Source organism: Cataglyphis hispanica, chromosome 13 (assembly GCF_021464435.1).
Source record: "Cataglyphis hispanica isolate Lineage 1 chromosome 13, ULB_Chis1_1.0, whole genome shotgun sequence".
Lineage (NCBI taxonomy): Eukaryota > Metazoa > Arthropoda > Insecta > Hymenoptera > Formicidae > Cataglyphis > Cataglyphis hispanica.
Window position 1 is genome coordinate 5,298,258 of NC_065966.1, and position 23,563 is coordinate 5,321,820.

The 23,563-nt window shown below is 33.5% G+C and overlaps 1 protein-coding gene across 8 annotated transcripts in view; it reads right to left on the reverse strand.

Annotated features, from left to right (window-relative positions):
• Positions 1-3,010: 3,010 nt before the first annotated feature.
• The window catches only part of LOC126854259 (14-3-3 protein zeta), a 43,099-nt gene continuing 22,546 nt past the window's right edge, over positions 3,011-23,563 (reverse strand). For 4 of the 8 annotated variants that reach the window (XM_050600821.1, XM_050600823.1, XM_050600817.1 and 1 more), the window contains 4 exons: positions 14,341-14,648; positions 7,088-7,211; positions 6,135-6,298; positions 3,011-4,351 (listed from right to left, as the gene is read on the reverse strand). In XM_050600821.1, the coding sequence (XP_050456778.1) occupies positions 4,196-4,351; positions 6,135-6,298; positions 7,088-7,211; positions 14,341-14,640 (744 nt within the window). In that variant the 5' untranslated portion in view covers positions 14,641-14,648 and the 3' untranslated portion in view covers positions 3,011-4,195. Of the gene's footprint in view, positions 4,352-5,261; positions 5,426-6,134; positions 6,299-7,087; positions 7,212-14,340; positions 14,649-23,563 lie in introns of all 8 variants that reach the window. The other 4 variants (XM_050600824.1, XM_050600820.1, XM_050600825.1 and 1 more) reach the window with 2 other exon arrangements.

Here is a 23,563-nt window from a genome sequence, read left to right on the forward strand (position 1 = left end):
TATTATTATTTCGTGTAAACGTTTATAATAATTATAATTTACAATTACGATGGGTTGATGATAAATACAAATAGAACAACGTAATTTGGGACCGTAGGGAGGAAAGAGAGAAAGGGTAAAGTAGAAGGAAAAGGGGAGAGAAGAATGGATGACTGGAGGAAAACAGTCGCACATGCGTGGATGAATGGATGTGGTTTTACGTGCAAAAGATCAGGATTACAGGCGAAAGTCACACGTGAATTCGCGTGACTAAAACACGTCGTACTCGATTAAAGAGACACGTCGCCGTTGCTTCCCTCGCGATTATCGACATACACGTCGACGTTCGCGCAACAAATTGCTCTTAAAACGTGATTAGATGATCAAATTAAAAAAAAAGAAAGAAAAAGAAAAAGGAAAAGGAGAATATCTTACCCGGGAGGTAAAGATTGCGGGAAGAGGATCGAAGAATTTATACGTATACGCTCGTAACGATGATGTCGACAATGATGAAGATAATGATGATGATGATGAAATATGTGATAATGATAATGCAGATGATGATGATGATGTTCCTTCTGAGCGAGTATAAAGTCACTGCTAGAATTATTAAAAAAACATAACGTTTATTTTAGAAAATTTATAATATCCAGAAAATGAAAAGAACACAAAATGTTAACGTTTGGTTTGTTGAATTGGAGATGAGCGATTGGGATATAGATTGATGTTAGATTGGGAAAAACAAAGAAGTGGATCCAAGAGAAAAGAGCGAAAGGAGGAATGAAAAGAGAAGGATGTTATATTCAAGGAAGGTCCGCGAGATCGATCAACAACGTTATTCTTTGATTCATCGTGATGGTTTTCGCATTCTGCCATTTTTAATCACACATACAACACACACGCCCGGTCCCACCTAAATTAGTTCTCGTTGAACTTTCATCTCAAAATATTCTGGAAAAAGATAGAAGTAAAATCAAGGGAAAAGGAATGGGAATAGAATGGTACCATTCGTCTACTTTTACCGTACGACTTTTCTCTTTTACAACGCCAAGTATCGAGACAGGATAAAGCACGAGATACAATGTACAAAAAAATAAATATAAGTGACGTCAAAATCGCATAGATTTAACTTCGAATTTATCATAATGGAATCCCACGAACAGGATTATTCCGTTCCGCATTATATTTAATTTCTCCGTCTCCTGTATCTTAATCTTTACTTCATCCTTTGTCTCGATCCTAAAAGACTCTCGTTTATAAAGAACGCAAGTCGCAAAATGTGCGGAATAGAACAAACTCGACTTTTCATTATGATTGAAGCGGCAACAATAAATTACAATATTTCAATTACACATGCTAACCATTCTCGCTTTCGTTTGAGGGAAGGAGGCGAGGGAATAGAAGTCCGTCGTTTGGATGTTGTCACTATTCATGATCTATCTTATTCTCCTTTGATTTCCTCTTTCTGTGTTTCTATTTCTTTCTTCGCAACGCATCAAATGACGTACCCGGCGATTTTTAGACAATCTTGTCGCGACAGAGACATCGATTATACATCGAGAAATATCAACACGACAATAGGAAAACATTTACCCATTCACGTGTAATTAGTGACTAACTTGTTGAAACTGTCTCTCATAGCGATATTACATAAGCGTGATGTACATGTACGTTTGTGTGTATATATGATCAGCAACGTATATACATATACTTAATTATACATATATATACGAGAAGAGCGAGAATATTCAACTCCTCGTTTCCTGTTTTCTTTTTTCTTCTCTCTCTTTCTTCGCGTCGGATGACGAACGCGATGTTGGAGAGCGTGTTTGAATAGTCTTTGACCTCCCGTTAGAGTTTCTTGCAGTTTTCTCTTATAACGTGAAGAATATATCTTTTAGATCAGTTTAGTAACGATAAGAATACATCACGCTTCATATACGATCTGCGTGATATATGCGTGGTACACGTCGAATGAAGTCTTGCACTCCATACATATCACTAACATGTAAAGGCAATTAATTTCAATACACTCGATCATTTTATTCTATACATTATTTCGCGCCCAGTCTATCTTAGCCAGTCAATCATTTGCATATGCAAATATACATGTATAAGCAACTTCTTTCGATGTGTACAGCATGACGAAGAAGCTAGGTACCGCGAGCTTTTTCGGATCTCGATATTCTACGCGATGGTATTCTTGAGAAGCAATTACGTAACAACGCATTCTCTCGCGAACCCTTGGAAATGAACATCGCACAGAACGAAAGTAAATATGCAATTATATTTTATATTCGTGTGTATGTGTGCGTATAATTTGTTCTCTCTCCATTCTTCTCAATCACGATACGAGTTTATTAAGTGATAAATATATCCTGTGGTGTATATATTATAATCTCTCTCGTGTATAATATTGTATAATAGAGAGAGAAAGAGATGAGGGGCAATGTGTGGAATAGAAAGTGCAAGAGGAAGTCGAAAAATTCAGACGCCAGGATCAGGATATATACGATCTAACGTGTATAATCTCCATGCTCGACGATGACAATAGCAAACTGAACGGCTCACGTCTTATCCTCCTTCTTCTGCATCTCATTCCACGATCACACGAAATTTTAGGAAGCGTGTGTGAATGACCGCGACGGCGAGCAGAACGACGACGAAACGTGCTCTCCTTCTCTTTTTGCGCGATTGTAATAATGAGAATAATTATTTGTACGCTACTGACGACCTTGATTGATTCGTCTCTGCGTCTAAATTACAGATAAAATTGTAAACGTGATAAGGAAAATCCAAGGATAGATTTTAAGACTGTCTGGCTTCAGTAAAGTCGTGGAGGTAAACTGCCAAGTTTTTTTTTTTTTCATCAATTGTGACGAAAGGAAAAGAAAGGAATCTATGCAAGAGAAGAGATATATATGAAAAATTGCATGCAAATTGTGTGGTAGTCATGTTGCGGAGAGGAGAAGAGAAAAAGAATAAAAAAGATAAAAACAGCGAGAGCGTGAAAATCAAATCACCACTGATGTCGTTTTGGAACTTAATAACTTAATGTATTTGTTTTTTTTACTCTCCTTTCTCCTCCTGCGTTCTTCCCTTCGTATAATAATATTCGTACTTGCTAGACAATGAAATTTAATTTAAATGACAACTGGGTATAATGTAGTAGATTCATGCGTGCTTTTCATTTTCTCGTTCTCTTCGCTTCTTCTCGTACCTCCGCGTTATTTCTTTTTACCTGTATTTTGTGTTTTTTTTTCTTTCTAACATTACACTCTTCTTTTTTTTAATGATAAGTAGCAAACAAATTTCGGGAATAATGATAGTATGTTATCGTCCTCTGCATTCCATGTCTCGTCCTAATGTCGTGATTCATCTTTTAGTACTATATCACTTTTTTGCTACTCATGAAGCTGAATAATCTAGCGCATACTTTTCTTTTGTAATGTGCGTTACCGATGATCACCCGAGGGATGCGCGCATCGACGAGACAGGGTATGCGGGAAAGGGGAAGATGTATGTGAGTGTGTCTCCTCCTGTTCTTTCCTCTGTTCATCCACAATTCCTGTTCCTCATACAAATGAGTCAAACAAGGATTCCGTTTTGTCTGAGAAACTTCGTACCAGAGAAAAATTAAATGATCCATAAGGCTCAACCGTTTCTCCTCGCCGATGATTGCCTCTCTTCGCGCGCGCGTTTTTACTCGATACACATTTCACAATCGACAATTTTTATTCCACTCCGAATATCGACAAAGTTCCAATTCCCCGTCTAGTTCAATCTTTAGAAGTATCTTTTCCTAGCATCATCCGCGAAAAGAATACAATGGAGCTTTAAATAGATGATTCGAGTGTTCTCTACATTCGAGTTTTTCGAACCGGGCGTAACAGCTGTGGCGGTGGCATCGGCAGCAGTGTGCGGTCGTAGGACAAAGAGAGACAGAAAGAGAGAGAGAGAGAGAGAGAGAGAGAGAGAGAGGAGTGGAAAAGGACCAATTTGTTTTTCGAAGAAAAATTTAAGGAAGAGGGAGGCTTGCGGTTAGAAGGAAGGAAAAGAAGGAAATAAGGTACGCGCGAGGGACGAGAGGACATGGTGGACATGGGTGGATGGATCCGGGTGGATGGACATATGGGTGAGCACTTCAGGGGGACGGGGGGACGATAGAGAATAGGATGTTCTTATTAGGTTTAGAAAGGACTTAAGCTTAGGAAGGTTAGTTGTCGCCGCCCTCCTGTGGCTCGTCCCCGTCGCCCTGCGTATCACTGGTCCACAGAGTGAGGTTGTCACGCAGCAACTGCATGATCAGCGTTGAATCCTTATAGCTGTCCTCGTTAAGTGTGTCCAGCTCCGCGATCGCGTCGTCGAACGCCTGCAAAAGTAATCATGTGTCAGATATTTTTCATTTCAGTTTCTTTGATTAGCAATTTTTTTTTGTTATTCTCAACTTTACTTTACTATTATTCCATTTTTAAATGTAATCATTTAATGAGAAATTATAGAAATATATTAGAAATATATTAAAACTGAGATATAATAATCTTATAAATATCTTAATTATATATATTACTCATAATTAATGATAAACTCAAATAGTCTATTAATATTACAATTATTATTTATATATTATTTTATATTTATCCAAACAAAATTATGCAAATATTAAAACACACAAATAGAGAGTGATGCATACAGGATGGTTAGTGTGGCACCAGTGGAGACATCAGTTTATATCAATATATATTAGTAAAGAATTTCGAAAAAGCAGTTTAAGAGAAATCAAAGAGAAAGATTAAATAGCACAACATTCCTACAAAAATTAATCAGCACTAGAATTAAATCAAACGGATAATCATTAAAGGATAAATGGAATAAATTCATTGTCACACGTCAAGAATCAAGAAGAAGTACACAAAAAGTATCTTTAATAAGGCTGCTGATCTCTCCGATTTAATATTTATTTTATTATTTAATAAATAATTATAAAATTATAAAAAATATAAATATTTATTTTTCTAATATCCAAACAGAAAAATATTTAACGTACAATTTATTGTGCTTTATTCTCTTTTTGCCGCTTAAACTAAGAATGATTTTTAGCAGAAATGTCTTTATCAGAATGCATAGTGCCCTAATTCTTGCCCGTGTTCTTTATCAGCAGTCTTATCGCGTACGCGGTTCGACGACAAGCGCGTTAATGTACGCGTTAGAATGAATTTATTAGAAAAAAACTTCTCGTGTTGAAGCGCCAAACGCAAATTTTTCACAATCCTCCCTCTAACCTGCTTGGCTAGGTGACAGGCTCTAGCCGGGGAATTAATAATTTCGTAATAAAAAACGGAGAAGTTGAGGGCAAGGCCGAGCCTGATCGGGTGCGTAGGCTGCATTTTCGCCTTCGCAATGTCAAACGCCTCCTGGTACGCCTTCTGCGAATCCTCGACTACCGCTGCAAAATGCAAATCAGCCTCTATTCAGATTACACCTTCCACGACCTCATTTCTACGCCACGACCATCGTAGTAATAAATCGTTGTCGTCGGGAAAAGGAACGAGAGAGAGAGGGAGGGCGCAGAAGGAAAAAACGAAAACTGGATAAAGGAGAGACAAACGCGATCGAATTTCAACAATTCTCCTCGCGTTTGTCCTACAAAGACCGCATGCCGTTTTTCTCAGAGCATCATCAGCCTTGAACAGACCGTGTCTATAAATCGTCGCTGATCTTCCACGATGGGACCAATCACGACGTGTCACATCTATCTTGAGTCAGTGCGTATTAATCAATAGTTAATGTAAATATTAAAAATTTGAATAAAAGTGTTTCTCTAAATAATCTCATGTAATTTAGTGATGTATATCATATATATAATAGATTTTATCTCTAATCAACTTTTTGGCAAGTAGATTTCAGCTTTAATACCACTGTCCAGTAATTTTATCATATTTCAAGACTTTGTCAAACTAGTAAATTTAAAAAAAAAAGTATCGATCTTTGTAGAACAGAAATAGATGGATAAGTAAGTAGGTAGATAGGTATGGAAATCAGTAAATCATTCGCAGTTCCTGTCACCACTGTGCACCATCACCACCATCACCATCAAGCTTCTCTCTCCTATAGAATCGCTAGAAACAATAACGATTAGTCCACTAGACGTGTACCTGTTTGGCCAGCTGACAGGCCTTGTCTGGTGAGTTGAGGATCTCGTAATAGAAGACCGAGAAGTTGAGGGCGAGACCTAGCCTGATCGGATGGGTCGGCTGCATCTTTGACTTGCTGATTTCGAACGCGTCTTGGTATGCCTTCTGGCTGTCGTCTACCACGGCTGGATATTACGTGGATTATCAGCGTGTCTACTTGTCTTATTTGCGTGAACTAACACGCTTCGAGTAACTCGATATATTAATCGATTTAAGAGCTGCTTAGAACTTAAGAGATGCGTAACATCATGGATTTATCATGTCTCGAGATATACTATAGTGAAAGAAATTTTTATATATTATAGCTTCCAAGAAACTTCAATTAATTAACAAATCTTAACTGCTTTTTTATTTTAGTAAAAATTACTGGATTTCTCATTTTTCGATTTACTTTACTTATGTTCTATGCAGCTCTATTGGTCTTACGTGCAATCTAGATATTTTCTTCAAGTAGAGTAAATGAATATTATAATATCTTCTCTGAATACTATAATATTGAGTAATAGCACACAGTAAAACTATTCAAAATTACAAACTTTTCTAAAAAAATGTAATCCTTAAATTATTCGATTAGTATAATAACACTCAAGAGTTCTTTTACTCATCCCAACAAATATTATAATATGTATATAAATATTGTATAATATAATATTATTTGAATTGAACGCAATTAAAAACGTAATCGAAGTAAGAGGCCGTTGAAATTTCGGCAATTTTACGAGCATGACACGTTGTGTAATTTAATTTTAAACGTCATCTGTCAGCCACACTGACATTCGCGTCGATATCGATTGCGAAAAGTCACGATCGTATCGCCACACAAGACGATCTCGTATTTCGAGAGCTCGCTTCGATTCGTTTCACGAGAAAGATCTCATGGATAAGCTTATGTGTAATACAAGATCGATACGTACTATTTCTGGTCTCACCAGTGGCGACTTCTGCGAGATACCTGTAGTAGTCACCCTTCATCTTGAGGTAGAATACTTTGCTCTCGGCATTGCTAGCCTTGGGGATCAGGTACTTATCCAAGAGTCCCTGTAAATATACAAATGTAGACGAATAAATAAATGTTGACGTGTATAATTGTTGGAAAAATATTATTTCTCGACACACGAGATACATAAATCGAACTCTTTATATTTAACTAATCAAATATAAACTTAAAATGTAAATAAGAAAATAATGTAGTGGGGCAAATAATGCGATGAAGGAAAAGATCGAATCGTGGAAATTGTGTTGGAAATTTCATTGCTCAATCAAGCAATTCTATTCTTATTTGAACAAATCACGCTACAATTAGATTATATTTCGTAATTGAATTGAAATTTATTACTGTAGATCGCGTAATTCACAATTCATTTTATAGAGAGGGTAATCAGATTAAGTTTTGGAGAATTAATTGAAATGAAAGAATAGATATAACATTAATTTAAAAAAAGGGATGTGTATATATATATATATATATATATATATATATATATATATATATAGGATGTATATATAAAATATTTTCTAAAATAATTAATATAATTAATAATATTATTTAAAGATGTGATTATAGATAAATCATTAATTGCTGCCAAACAATAAAGTATTTATAATAAGGTACGAGTTAATACAGATAATGCGTAGAATCGACGCCGGTCAATGACGAGTCACTTGACGCTACGCACATTCATACATCCTGGCCGCTTCTAATGACGTAAGAACAGCGTTGGCCGACTAACTTTACATGCGCGAAACTCGCGTGCAAATAGCGCGAAGATATTTATTGCGCCTTAAACATAATACATCGGCCGTCGCCAGCGATGATGAAAGGTGATAAATCAAAATCCAGAATTAAATGTCTAGTGATGTTGATGATACAAAATAAAAAAATAATCAAAATAATTTTTTATAAAAATTGCATTCTTTTAGAGATAATTAAAAAGCTATTTTTGCACTATTTATTTTACAAAATAAATACGATATGCACTTTAAAACCTGAATTTAATAGTTTTTAATATCGGACCTTACATTATTACAGAATATGAATCTCAAAAGACTATGCAAAGACTATGCAAAGACTATGCAAAATTGTTGCATTCGAATGCACGAACGCGCCCGTCATAAATCATGTCGCGCGTAATCGTACGATTACGACGCGTCGCAATAAAAAGAGGAAATAAAAAAAAAAAAAACACATTTATATGTCATCGTCGTCGTCGGATTGTAATGGCTCTTTCGCGCATTGAGTTCGCGAATCGGTTTTGTAACTTACGATCTTGGTTGTTATATTAATTTTTAATCTCTCACGACAACTTCATCCCTTTAGGGAGAAATAAAATCGTGGCTGTAAATTATCGAAATGCGTTTCTCTCGATAAGCTCGATGAAGAATTAAGTTATCTGTAATGGAACTTTGCGAGAAATAATATTAATTTCGATTCAAATGTTATTATTATAAATCAATTTTTTTCAATTTACTTAATTATTTTAAAATTTCGTACAAGCTGCATTCGATACTAATACATTCTAATTATTCTTTTGTCTTTTTTTGCTTACTACAGCTCTCTGTTTCTATTTTTAAAATTATCGTTTTGCAAAGTCAGACTGACAAAACGACGATCGACTTTTTCACGTTCTCGATCTCCGCGCCTATTGAGTTAAAGATATCTCGGTTTTTATTAAATCGTAGAGCGATCTTCTATAAAACCTGCCTGCGTCAAAAGAGAAGCGCAATATAATGGTGCCACCGCTTATCGTCGGTGACGTGCATAGGAGAGCGCGAGAACGATCGCCCGACGATTGTGTTTCACAGCTGGAGCAGCCTTGCTCCAATTTCATCGTTTGACGTTCATCTCACGAGGCAAATCTAACCATCTTTCTTTCCCTACAACACTTTCGTTGCAATTAATTCTCGTTTACGAGCAAAATCTATTAAATAATTGAAATGTCTTTTGATTTATAATTTTTTAAAAGTGAATTTAGAATATTGGTATTATTTATTTAATGAATAAACAAATGTGTAAAAAATTTTGACATTTAAAAATATTTACAGATTTACGTTAACCGATATTTAAAAAAATATGACATTTACGTTATCAAACGTCGAAGGAAGAGACAGTGGATTTTTTTTTAATGATATGATCTCGAACGAATTTAATTTTCCCTTAAAGAAAGGGCCGACTCCATTACGAGCCGGAACGTGTCAGTTCCGGCAGTTCGAGGTACGTCCGTCTGAGCAGGCGTGTCCCGCTTCCTCTTCCGTTTCCGTTTATTTCCGGATACTGAAAAATGTGGTTCACGTAATGATAACGGAGATTAGACAAAATCCTAAAGATTGTGAAAAAACATTGGGGATTATAATTCAGAGTTTAATGAGTTTTTTGCTAGTTTCAGACATAAAGGTAAAGGTCATGCTTTAATATCCTGCCGTGGGTGTTATGTACTAAGCATCTTACAGAACAGATTAAAACTTGAAAAAAAAAAATAAAACAATAATGTATAAAGTAATAAGAAGAAATAAAAAGAAGTTATATAATTAAATTTTGAATAATTTTGTATAATCAAAAGAACTGGAATATTTTTTTAAAAAATATTTTTTTAAGAAACGAACAGAAGCGATTCTTCTTCTACGATTGAATAATAAAAAAGAATGATAGAATTATTTTAATGTATCAACATTGGATAATAGCAGATATTCTCAGGAAGAAAAAGAATAAGAGAACTCGGCGCTCTTACGAAGAAGAAAATCGTGAATAGAAGCTGTAATTGATCCGTCTGGAAATCCAATCCGGAGGATGATCTTCATCCAGAGCAAGGAAGCGCGCACGAGAGGTAGCGGAAGATTGTCAACTATGTAAGATGATTCCCAAGCGCGGAAGAGAACTGGGTATATTGCTTGCAAACGGGTTTCGATGCTCGAGGCAAGACACCCGGTACACAATTCACTTTATCCTTTTTCATGTTGACATTTTATATTATAGAGAATGCGCGCGTCTGCTACCGAATCGATTTCTTTCGAATTTTTTTACTGTGAAAATTTTAATTTGAAGTTCAACAAAAAATTAAAATAGACAAAATCTTGTTGCAATTTATTTTAACAGAATTTAGGTGAAAAGAATTTTTTAATTAATATTAATGTTAAAAATTAAAGTTACATTAAAAAAAAAAAAAAAAAGTGAATTTAAAATTGATTTTAGCAAATATAAAATATTATGACAGTTATTACCTATGCATGAATAAGAACTTAAGATAGAGACAGAAAAAACACATTTCTTATAATTACTTTCTACATGTCAGATTATTTTACACGGCAATTGTTGCAGACAATGCAATTAAAACTTTGAATAAAGAACTCAACACAATTCACACAAATATTCCTGACAGAGCAGCCATGCTAATGACTTAGCAGTACATAAAGAGGATATTTTCGTAACTGCATTTCCCCGTTTCATTATCGCGTCGACGATGTAGTAACGAATCGCTAACAAATATTCGGCGCACAATTAGACGCGTCTCGTCTGGAATTAACGTTTCCAATTCTTTCAAACGAAGAAATATTTCGTTAGAAAGCGGATTTTCTGACAATTACACGACAGATCGATGTGAGAAAGTGAATCCTTGTTATTGGCGATAACTTTCTTTCATAAAGCTGTCAAACTTTTTCCCCGTTTTATCTGCGTCAAAAATATTACAGTTGCTTTTTTTGCTACACGTATGTATGTATGTATGTATGTGTGTGTGTAATGTTTTCCTTAAAATAAATAAATAAATTTTCTAAAAAATTTACGCGTATCTTTTTTTTAATTTCTATTCCATGATAAAATATTTATGAAAAAAATAAGAGAGAGAGAGAGAGAGAGAGAGAGAGGGGATTCATACAATATTAAAATAATTGAATAACTGATCAACTGAATAAATATTCAGATGAGTGTATTTGTGGGAATTTTAGACGCGTAGAAGAATGTTTTAAAACGATGATTAATTTATGTGAGAATGAAATCATCAGTCTATTATTATAGAAAATTGATTGTTTATCATCTGTCGCAACTCTGTGTGCGCACCCTCAGATACACGAACGTCGATTACTCAACGGCATATAATATTCCTCGACACCTTATCGGAGCGCGTTGCTATGTATGGAGAACAGGAAACATTACAACAGCGCGGAAAAAGAAATGAAATGCACCACCGCAGAGCTGTTCTCGGAATAGCTTCTTACGAGAGAAAAGAAAGCAGTATACAATTTACTAATGCGGAAATTACAGCAAAACACGTCTCTTATTCTTACCAATTCGATCGACATAAAAAAATTTTGAAATATAATTTAATTCAAAATTGTTAAAAATAAAAAAAAAATAAAATAAAATCAACCAAATAGTTGATTGATATCACGTAAAATTTTTAGAAAATTTAATTTTCTAATAAATTTTAATTGCATATATGACAACGTTACGATGTAAGAAACATACTCTCAGTAATGAAAAGATAATGAATATTTAGATATCGATATCAATAAATATCTTGGCGATAATATCATACATATATGGAAAGAATGTTTAGCCTGATAGTTGTTTTAGAATGATAATTAGCTACGAGAATGACATTTTAATAAAATGACATATAACACTTTCATCAAGAATTTAATACATGCAACTTGATCATCTAAAATTTCCAACACCAAGAAAAAACATAGAAGATTATTAACGTAAGCATTATCTTGCAAGTTTTTCACTCACAATATGAATATTAATTCTACGATCTTAAATTTTATTTAAATCATCAGTCATTTTAGTAAGTATATTTAAATTCAATTAATAAATATTTTTTATGACTAAAGTGGCAAGTAAATATGTGAAAGATATAGCGTTGTCATGTGTTGTAATCTCCGCGATTTCGCAGATTTTAGAAATTGATTTATTATAATTAACCATAACGCAAGAATGTGCGATAAAACTGGACATATATTGCTACAATATAAAGTCCGCTCTGTGTATCCGGTGGGAAAACTCGTGATAGTGCCAACTATTTGAAACACGATACCGCGAATCCGAGTGTGAGAAGCATCACGTGTGCGTGACGGAAAATTAATTTCGGCCAACGTACCAACACAACATTCCATTCTTTCGGGTGTAAATTAACATCCCGGATGACGAACAAATATGCCGAGTTCACCGGCCGGCGTTTATCACGAATGCATCATTGACATGATGTATCGTTTATTTTGACAGAGGAGGGAATCGAAATTATGCGGCAAAAATTAATATCCGCACGCTATAAATGATCAAGCTACATGGCGGAAGAAATGTCAAAAGGATAGAGAGAGAGCATACAATGAAATAGATACATAAATTTGCTTGAAAAAGATTATATATATATATATATATATATATATATATATATATATATATATATAAATCCAATTTCTTTTCTATTATTTTGATTTATATAATCAAATTATATTATATGAAACATATTCGCAGAAAACAAAACTAGGAAATTAATGCGCGAGAGAAGAATTTATACATGTAGCATATGTGACGAATTTTGTCGTTAACAGATCGTTTCATTAAATTATTATTATTAAATTATGTGGCAGTTCATAAAAAAAAGTTCTCCCAAACAGTTCCGCTTTACCAAGACTTACAGAGCCCACTCAATTAACCTTATTATGACTTAATTGCGTGTGTGATGGCTTCCATCAATATCTCGTCCAAAAATAATTCTTGATGATTTTTTATCACTTCATATAGCGATAGCGGAAATTGACACATTATCGCAATGTATAATGCAAAGATGCAATTTCAAAATACACAGGAAAAAAGATAATTATTACGTGAAAAGGAAAAGAAGACACAAAATTGTCGAAAACACCACTAATTCATTTTTTAGCTAATAATAATTAAACAATTTTTTTACTTCCTTATCTCTCTTTACACGCTCTAAAAATTAAATTGGTGTTATCGGGGAATTATGTTACAAGACGAGGCGAGGAGCATTAAAAGCTCGTCTTCCGTCATCTAGGTCGCGCCAAGACAATTGTTCAAACACATTTATTCCTCGACAAATACACAACTTGCATTTTTTTTCCCTTTTTTTTCCCTACTTTCCAAGCGAGGCTTTTTCCCCTATATTTCAATGCCGCCTCTCGTCTTTTATCGTTCATGTCGCCGGCTTTTCTTGTCCACCACGATCAATAGCGACACAATGAGCCTGACCGCCGGGCAAACACATGCGCGAATTACGTGTACGAGCAATTTATACGATGAAAAAACGCTAATCGAAGTAAAGACAAAAATAAAATATATAAGATGGATATATAAGATATATAAAGATGGATATTATCGGCATTTCATGAGTAAAGATTTTCACTAAAATCAACCAACGCAATAATTACATGTCTATTCAAAGCTTGTAAAAACATTTCCTGATTTTTCCTGAAGGTAATTTGTTCCAAATTCCAGGTAAAACTAGAAAAGTTTTAAATGGAATTTTTTAAAATAAGTTTTTTTTGTGTGCGTTTTCTAATGCTTTTCACTCATACAAAAAAATGAATAAATTACTTAAATTTTTAAAATATTAACTTTAAAAATGTACTGCAAAGAACTGAATGACTTTTATAAGATAAGCATTTTTCATTTGCATAATATTTTCATTTTCTATCAAATTGCAATTAAATTTAATTGTAAAGATTACAATAAAAAAATGTGAATTCAGTTTTTTGTTACGACAATGAACATATAATCAAAGAGAAAAAGATATATATTTATAATATATAATTCACAATCATTGGCCTATCAGACTAACGATGCTTGCAACATAAGAACAAAATAAATAAGATTAAAATAAAGAATACACTTTTGAAAAAATTCCTCAAGTTCGAATAAAGTTAAAAAAAAAAAAAAAAATGAAAATTCCCTGATTTTTCAAGGTGAAAATTCCTGAGGTTTTCTAGATTTTCCAAGGAATAGAATTAACAAAGAAACAAAAAAACATAGAATTAACTCAAAAAATAAATATTACAACGACGATTCTTCATAATACATCACTCGAATGACTTTTCCCATTTTATTTTTAGACGAACAATGAGTTCTGTTCGCCGACCGGTACCCAAGATATACTTGGGACAGTTAAAGAAAAAAAGAAAAAAAGAAAAAAAAAGAAAAAAAGGTATCACTCACCAATACGTCGTAGCAGATCTCGCGCAATTCCTTTTCAACCTTTTCCCGGTATTCCTTGGCCATCTGCTGTTTGCGCTCAGAGCCCTCGGTCTTCTGCTCGATGGAGGAGATTACCCGCCACGAGCTGCGTCTCGCTCCTACGACATTCTTGTACGCCACCGAGAGCAGGTTCCTTTCCTCGTTCGACAGCTCGACTCCCGTCTCGGTGACCGCCTTCATCGCGGACGCCATATCGTCGTACCTTTCCGCCTGCTCGGCAAGCTTCGCGCGCTGCACCAATTCCTCCTTGTCCACAGACATTTTGTCTACTGAAATCAGAAAAAAAAAAAACATGACGTTTCAATAAACTGTCGATTAAGCGTCTTATGATCGCTCAGTTACAACTAGATGCTTGTCAACGAAAACACAGCCGCACTAGACTCTTCTCTCACGTATATAAAAATGAATAGAGATACGATGCTTCATTTTGAATTCACGAATAAATTATGATATCTGCAGAAATTCTCGTCACACTTTTCTTAACAAAAAAAAAAATCTGCGATCGATATCGTTAAAGACGAAGAAACGCAGGAACTGTCAAACAAAGGCACGTCGAGATTTGCGAGGGATGCAACGTGTCAATACAAAAACTAATCACAATAATTATCGGATTCTTTGGTCACCGTGCAAAGATAAAAAAGAACAGAACCTCGCACGCACACAACACGTTTTTCCTTTCGGAAAAAATTAATTTTCCGTTTCTTAGAATCATGTAGTAAAGAAAATTTTTATTTTTCATTTTCTGACCAGTGTAGCGTCTCATCTTTTTTGTCATTCTCTGAATAGAAGATACTTTAAGGGAAATTCCGGATTTCTTTTCTCTAGTAGATTCAAAGTTTTAAAACGTGTTTCTAAAGAATAAATCGATTAAACAAATTTACAAAGTTATATTACTTCACTGAAAGCGGCGAGCGAAGAAGATAGAAGAGAATAGAGGAACAAGCATACGCCTTCGCACTAATCCATCGATATCTGTTTTTCTTCAAAAAGTAGAAGTTTGTGTTGTATCCACTCGTACCATCGATCTTTTAGGTATCTATATAAGTCCGTGTATTCTTAAATTTGAATATTTTCGAGTAACTTCTAATGTAAGAGATTGCTTAACACGTTCTTAGTTTCTAAATATAAAGTAAATAATTTCAATACTAAAAAAAAAACGCAGAAAAAATATACGTTAGTTAAAAAAGGAACCTTTTGACAATAAATTTATTCTGATAGTAATTCAATTTATACGTCTAGAAAAAAAATTCAAGAACTTTGAAGGCATTACAATATACTATACATTTTTTTCAGCAATTAATAAATTTGTTAAATCAAAATTTATTAAAGAAATGTACTTACAATTAGAAAAAAGCACGCAAAATAATAACGGAAAAATTTTATTTAACATATTTTGAACTTCTATTCCTAAATCTTTTATATTGTATGAATAAAGAGAAAATAGCCAAAGAGATTTAACTACCTACATCTTCAACGGACCGTCTACTTTCTAAAGATATTTTTATATTGTTCTCGTTTTGTAGAGAAAATAAATCTTTCGATGTGTAACAAGACATTTTCACGCAGGACATTCTCACCATGTTCAGGTAAACAAAATTTCCATGATAATTAAAAAAATAAAGTAAATTCCAAAGGCAGAAAAGTCGAGAAAGAAAGTGACTTAAAATTTCTGCTCTCAAAAAAAATTTTATTTAAGCAATTATCTAGTCTCTATTATACGCGTTAATAATATATAATTTCATAAATAAATAATCGTAATTGTGTAATTATCAATGTTCTGCACTCTTAAAGTTGCGAAGAAAGATGCAAGCACTTAATTGTGTAATTATAATTAATAGCTGTAGCAATCAATGTAATCAATGTCATAAAAAGAATAGAAATTACATGTATCTCGAGCACACTAATCTAAGTGCTTCCCTCGATCTGATGAGAATTTAATCGCCGAAAAATCGATGATTGATACGTACGTGACACGATAAAGGCTAATATCAAAAGTAACAAGGGGACTAAATTATACATTTATTAGTGTTTATCGCATTTTGGTGGAAACCGTACAAAGCTATCTGTTCGCTCTGACGCTATGTCCAATAAAATGCAGGACCTTGTCGCTCTTTGAATATTATCGACCGAATGCTATTATCTAACAACCCGAAGCTTTGGAAATCGATATCAATTAATATTCGATTAATGAGAATTCTACGCAGAATAATGTTTTACAAATTACAATACTAATGACAATTGAATTATCTGCTTTTATGGTGTCTATTAATAAGATCACATTAATATTAATTATCATATACGAAACTTTGTCTGAGTTATTAATTTTTTTTATTCCGATTCAAAAGCGAAAATGAATAGGGTCTCTTTATTTTTCTCTATATCTTTAAAAGATTGCAATTTTTATTTTATTATAGACTTTTTTTATTCAGGATAGGATAAGAAAATAAATTATTTTCATTCAAAAGCACGTCATTTTCTTTACATATCACATTTTTTTCTAATTATGTCACGAATATTAATATTTAGTTTATCTCACACCATTTCTTATTTCTAATCTATCGTTTTAATCAACCAGACATTTTATCGTTACTCACACGTGATTATTCAACTTACGCAACGATTGTTCAAATATTTAAGTTTAACTCTTTCTTACTTGTCGTTGTTTTAATATAATTTATTAAAGAATGCGTAATAATTTCATATAAACAATTTTATTAATTATTAAATAAACAAAATTCGAATCGTTACTCGAACATACTGTCTTTACAATGCGATTATCGTAAATCATCCCGAGCAGCCCTCGTTTATGGCAGATTCGAAACGCAATAAACGGCAATTATCTCTTCCCTCTTCGTTCCTTTTTTTTTTTTGCTCGACACGCATCTACCGCTCGGACGAGATAAATCACTAACGACTCGGCGACTCGGTCAGAGGGTCAATATCTCGTCGGTGAATCGCGCACACGTGTGAATCCGTGAACCGATAAAAGAATCAGCCGTACGATAATAAACCGAACGAGCGCATTTTATGAGAGGAGCGGATATTACGTCGTCATCGTGTACTTATGTACATCCTATGTGTGTGACACGATGACGACAATATCAAGGTTGTACAATGTCATTGAGAAATTAAAAAGTGCAATTCTTGAAAAAAAATCACTATGCGAACAGTATTACTACTATACATATCAGTAATGATGAAAAATTTAATTTTTTAATTTTTTACATCTAGTTTTAAAAGTCACTCTCTCAGATTGTCAAGATTTGTGGGAAAAAAATAAAATCTTATAAAAAAAATCTTAGACTTTAATCAGTATTTAATTTTAGATTAGATTCTTGAATTTTTAAATTCCCTAATTTTCTAGAAATTTTTTCTATAAAATAAGATTCCAGATCTTGTCGTGTTTTAAAATATTATTTTAATTATTTTAGTCTTAAAATTTTCTCAGTGCAATATTTAGCTAAATGCAACGAGATAAAATGCGTTCGTTGTACCGAGCAGAATGTTACGTCGTCGTCGTAGTACGCGAGAGAGGAAACGACGATGATTCATCAGCGTAGAATTGAAAGAACGAATTACACCTCCGACTGAGAAGCAAGGCTAGACGCATTCACGAAGTATATTAAGTAAACCGCAGATAACAACGACGTGTCGTTCGCGCAAGAAAAATTGAAAGATATAATTCTCGCAACAATGTCACAACGATCTTGTTATATAAATTGTGTTGTGCAATTCTCTTGTATCATAATTTGTATAAATCTGTCAAAAAAATTCCATATAAATTCTTATAAATGTAAAATATAAATATTCATGTTTTAAATTAATACATATTATAAATATTTATATATATAAATGCAAAAAGATCTTACATAAATTTATTATAAATTCTTTAAGCACGTGCGCATTCTTGATCAAGATAAAAATAGAACAGAAATGATTTCCCTTGTGGCACAGAAATGATTTACTTCGAAAAGTTAAAAGCCAGTTTCTTTCTGAATTAATCTTCAAGTGACATTATACGAAGAACGAGATCGAAACACGCTCGTAACGCATCGAGAGATTTCCTAAGGGAGGTCTTCGCGATGTAGGAAGAGTAATTAAAGAACACGAAAGGGAGTTCTTTTGTAAAAATAGTTCGTAAATAAAATACGATTATATACATTGCAGCGCGAAAATTTTTGTATCACGTACATACGATTTTCTACATAAATAATGCATTCCTTTAAACCCGTTTTTAATGACATATACTGCGTATAATTATTTTAATTATAAAATTAAAAAAATATCGATATTCCTATTTTATTTTAAGATTCAAAAAATAAACAATACTTTAATATTTTTCCCACTTGCGATTAATCGAATTTACATTATTGTTGGATATTTATTAAATATTTTTATAAGTTCAGATTCTACAAGTTGTAATAGTAGTATCTGTCGTTGAAAGGAAGTGCCGTTGAAAAGAAACACCCTATACGCGTAGATAATCCAGTATAGAACGAGTGGGTATCACATGGTCTGCGATGACTCATTGCCTTAAAGCTGGTCGATGCCGTCGAAAAATTCACAAAAGAGAGACAGAACTCTAAGGGCCACTTAACCCTGAGGGATATATATATCGCAGACACAGATTCTTCTCGTCTCTCTCTCTCTCTCTCTCTCTCTCTCTCTCTCTCTCTCTTTCTCTCTCGAAAATATCCTTATAAAAATTAAAGAATTACAAAAACTTTTTGTATAATCAAAGCTTCTTTCTCGACATCGTCATTCCTTTTTGACATTTATATTTACTCTGCTTAATTTTTCTCTCTCTAAAGACATATCACTATAATATCGAGAGTTTACAAGAGATATCTGTATCTTTGTATAATATTTCAAAATTATATATAATATTTATAATTATATATATATTATGTATATAATATTTAAAATTATATATTTTTTACGTTAGTACTTTTTAATACAGGATTTCTCAAATTTACTGAAAAATTTAACTTTCTTAAATAAAGACTAAAAAAAAAGTTACACGCTATTATTATATTAGATATTCTGCGAACTTCAATGACGCAATTTCCACAAGAATGTAGAATGTATCTCAACGGATGTTTATTTGCAACGAGAGAGCGATACGGGGAATCAACCAGCTGTTTTGGTGTTAAAATAATGCGTTTATGTTCGCGTGATGACTAACGAGTCAAAGTGCAATTGCACCTAATCGAATGTGACTAATTGTAAGAACATTTCTTCCTCAGTGAATCGGATAATTGTCGTCAAGGATGGGAGAGTCGAGGAATGCCGGAAGTAATGAGGCCATGTCACCTGTTGTACGGGGAGGAGGGGGGGAACGGAGGGGGAGAAACGCGATAATAATGCGTCGATTGCTGTCACGTGTGCAATTTTTATCGTAATTTTTTTTCCCAATAATATCGCTGCGAGAAAATTCGTGTCAAAAAAATAGCGAAATTCCTCTGCGATGATTATTTTTGCACGTGTACCATCTGTCAAACAATTGTATAAATGTCATCGTTCATGCAGAATATTTCAATTATAAATTTCTGAAAACTACGCTATTTCGACTCCAAAAATCGTTTCGTCTCGATGTCTGGTGATCCATAAATCCTTCGCGGATCCCTGGTGCCGTAATAAATTCACGATGGGCAATAAATTTGGATTAACATCGACGTTATCAACGTTCCATATTTAAGCGAGCGGAGACTCTTTTATAAAGTGAGTGAAGCAAAGAATTTCGTATCACGAACGATGGAAAGATCCGAGTCTGGTTTCATTAATACACTTCCGGTTCGCGACATTCGCCGCTTTCTCGAGATACACTCGGAGAAGGGGAATGGCATTCCAAGTACCCGAGTTTCCTAAAGTAACGCGCGAATTCTCGTCAACGAAAAAGATGAATTCCTGCGATTAATAAAATAATTAATCCGAAGGTAATTTCAAAATTCGAAATAATTTATTATACGCTTGTTCAATAAACAATATTCTTATGTCAAAAATATTTTTTTTGGTTAAAAAATTAAAAATTAATCACTATTTTTCTTTCTCACCCAAAAGAATTAAAAAAAAAAATAAATGTTAATTATATAATTCCAGTGAGTTAATTTCTTTCCCATATTTATAATCTACAAGTGAATTTTATGAATTAAAATAGACATTTTCCAATCTACAACTGATGTAAATTTCCCATCAATGGAGCAATTATAAAAAAATTGCAATTCATTAAGAAAAATGCACAGCTAAAAAATGACTTTGTACATGCGCAATCAAGGTAACAGAACTGCAAATTAACCGTGAGAACGCGAGGAGTAAATTACATACATATAAATATATGTACAGGATATGTAAGGCACGCGGTTTCTCCCGAGAGGTAAACGATCTCGCGATACCGTAGCTGACACATCTTTAAATTTCAAAATCTGTTTCGTACAACATTCCGCAATACTCCTCGACCGATAAATCATGCATATCAAATATGCGGCAATAAATATCGATTGTCGGAAAGCCGGAAGACAGTGCCGGACCGCGCAAAGAAATTCGGACAGAAATATTGGACGAGCGGGTAGGTAAGTAGATGCATTCGACGTCCTATATTTAATCGCGATCCACCTGGCTTCGGTGAGTTTAGCGGACGACGACGACGACGATGACTTTGCCGGGTCTACAAGACGACAAGAACGAGCTTCGCCGTCGAAATATTTCTGGCGCGTGGAACTCTCGCGAAGGAACGCATCTCGACTTGCGCGCGCGCAAAGTTGCTCCAATTCTCACCAAGATTATCCCGAGATCGCTTCGAGTACGATATATCTGATCCTTATCGAAATTATCGGTGTATTTCGAAAAATAGCAAGTTATTTAAAAAAAAATGCTCACTAAAATAAATCTTTGATTATTTATTTATTTATTTATCTATAAGCGGGAAAGAGGTCCCTCTTTTGTAAAAAAAAAATGTAATTATAATCTCAACATCAACAAAAAATTCAGAATAAGATTCTGACAGAATAAATGAGAAAAGACAAATATAACAAATTACAAAAAAGAAAAAAAAAAAGAAAAAAAATAAAATAAGGAAAATGAAGAAAAGAAATATTTGTTTTAATAATCGTTTATGTTGAATCATTATTAATAACAATTTAATCGAGGATTTGTTTCTGTGTGTGTGCTGGTAATTACACGCTCTTCCTTTATAAAATATTTGAAGAGAAAAGTAGCTTAAAAACTTTTCTCTTCAAATTATTAATTAAATGTCTGAAAATCTCTCTCCCTTAATTAATTCTAAAGAATTATAAATTTTTCGAGAGTTGTTTTTGAAATACCTCGAATTATTGTCGCAGTTTGACGCAGTACGTTTTTCTATTTCGTTCTTCCTTCTGACGAAATATGTTAGATCGATACTCGATCCTGAAAGTAAATGCACTTTTTCCATTCCGCCTCGACACGGGAAGAATGCGGCTGGCGTCACGCGTGGGTAATCGACGCTTTTGCAAGCTTTTATGAATGCTCGCCTGGCAACGAGACTGAGATTCCGAATAAAATCGTCATTGCCATACTCACGCGATAGCGCCACGATTCATTAATATCAAACGAGCACGTCGGAAATTAACTATCACTCGACAAAAATATTGATAGAAATATAAAATATTCAAATACGGTAATATCTTTCAATATAAAATCAATTAAAGAATATTTAATATATATTGATTAAATGTTTACTTTTAGATAAATGATATATCACTAGAGTTAATTAAATTATTTTTTTGTAATCTTTCCATTTTTTATTTGTTGAAATTATTTTTAATATATCAAATAAAAACTTACATGTCATTTACATGACTATATTATAAGCATGTATGTGTTCATATTAATAAAAATATATTATAAAAAATACTAATATAAAGTAATATTATTCGATAATAAATAGCATTTATATACGAAAAATTAAATTATCTTTCATAAAACGATTAATTCTAGAAGATTTGTTCAAAATTTATTGATTCTGTCGTTTAAGTGCACTATAAACGAATTGTCACAGTTCAGGTTCATGATTGATAAGCTGCGATTTTTGACGAGTGAAAAACGATAAGAGAATATTGTGACTTTGGTTCAAACTTCGACTTTACGTAAATAAGCGAAGAGTTAGTGTTATCAGTCAAGTGAAACATGACGTGATATAGGTGTAGATAAACGGTAACTGATAAAATTAATATCTATACCCGCGCATTCGAGATGTTACGGGATAGGCACTTATTATACATATTTATTATTTAAGGACGTTGAGGAAAAGAAATCAATATTTTATAATTTCCTTTCCTCGCTCGAAAATATCCTCTCGCGCCCACAATTCGATATCGATTGTCGTTGACATCAAAAGAAGAGGTCATTAAAGATTGCAGAGATATTGAAAGATTAAAATTCCTCGATTCTCTTTCTAAAAATTCTCCGTCGATATCGATCGTCGTTACTTGTCGCAATAAATATAGTCACGTGAAATAGAGACATGAGAGAAAAATAACACTGAACCGCTACTATAAATACAGCCTGAGAATACCAACACAGACTTCACACTTTTAACGAGATCTCAAGGCTATCGATCGATCGACGCGTAAGATCTACGCGTTAGTCTCGATAAGAATACAAAGGTGAGCAATAAGTGATTGCTCATCTTTGTAATTATGCTAATAGATGTGTGAAAAGCAACGGAGAGAAAAAGAGAGACGCTCGTACAAAATTAAAATGACAGATCGGAATGTATTCGAAATTATTGCGAGTTGTTTATCAGATGCTTTGCTGTCATTGAATAAGAATTGAAACGATACAATTTAAGATAGTTTTATTAAAGTTTAAAACTCGTGTGTAAATTAGAATAGATTTATCTCAGGAATTGAATAACAGATTGAAGAGATTTTTTTCTTCCATTTCAGAATAAATTTAAATGTGATTTTATTCTACTCTCGACAAAATATACTCGATGACAGACAAGAAAATGATAACGACTTCTCAAATTCTCTGCCATAAATTTATCAAAAAAAAAATCTCTACAATGATAATAGGATACCCCATAGAGAGACATTCTCGAGTGTCGCAGAAGGACGTATTTAGCCACGCGAAGGAAAAAATTTCTCGTGGGAGACAGGCGGGATCTGTCACGACGAAGGTCACGAGAGATACTCGAGTCGGCAAG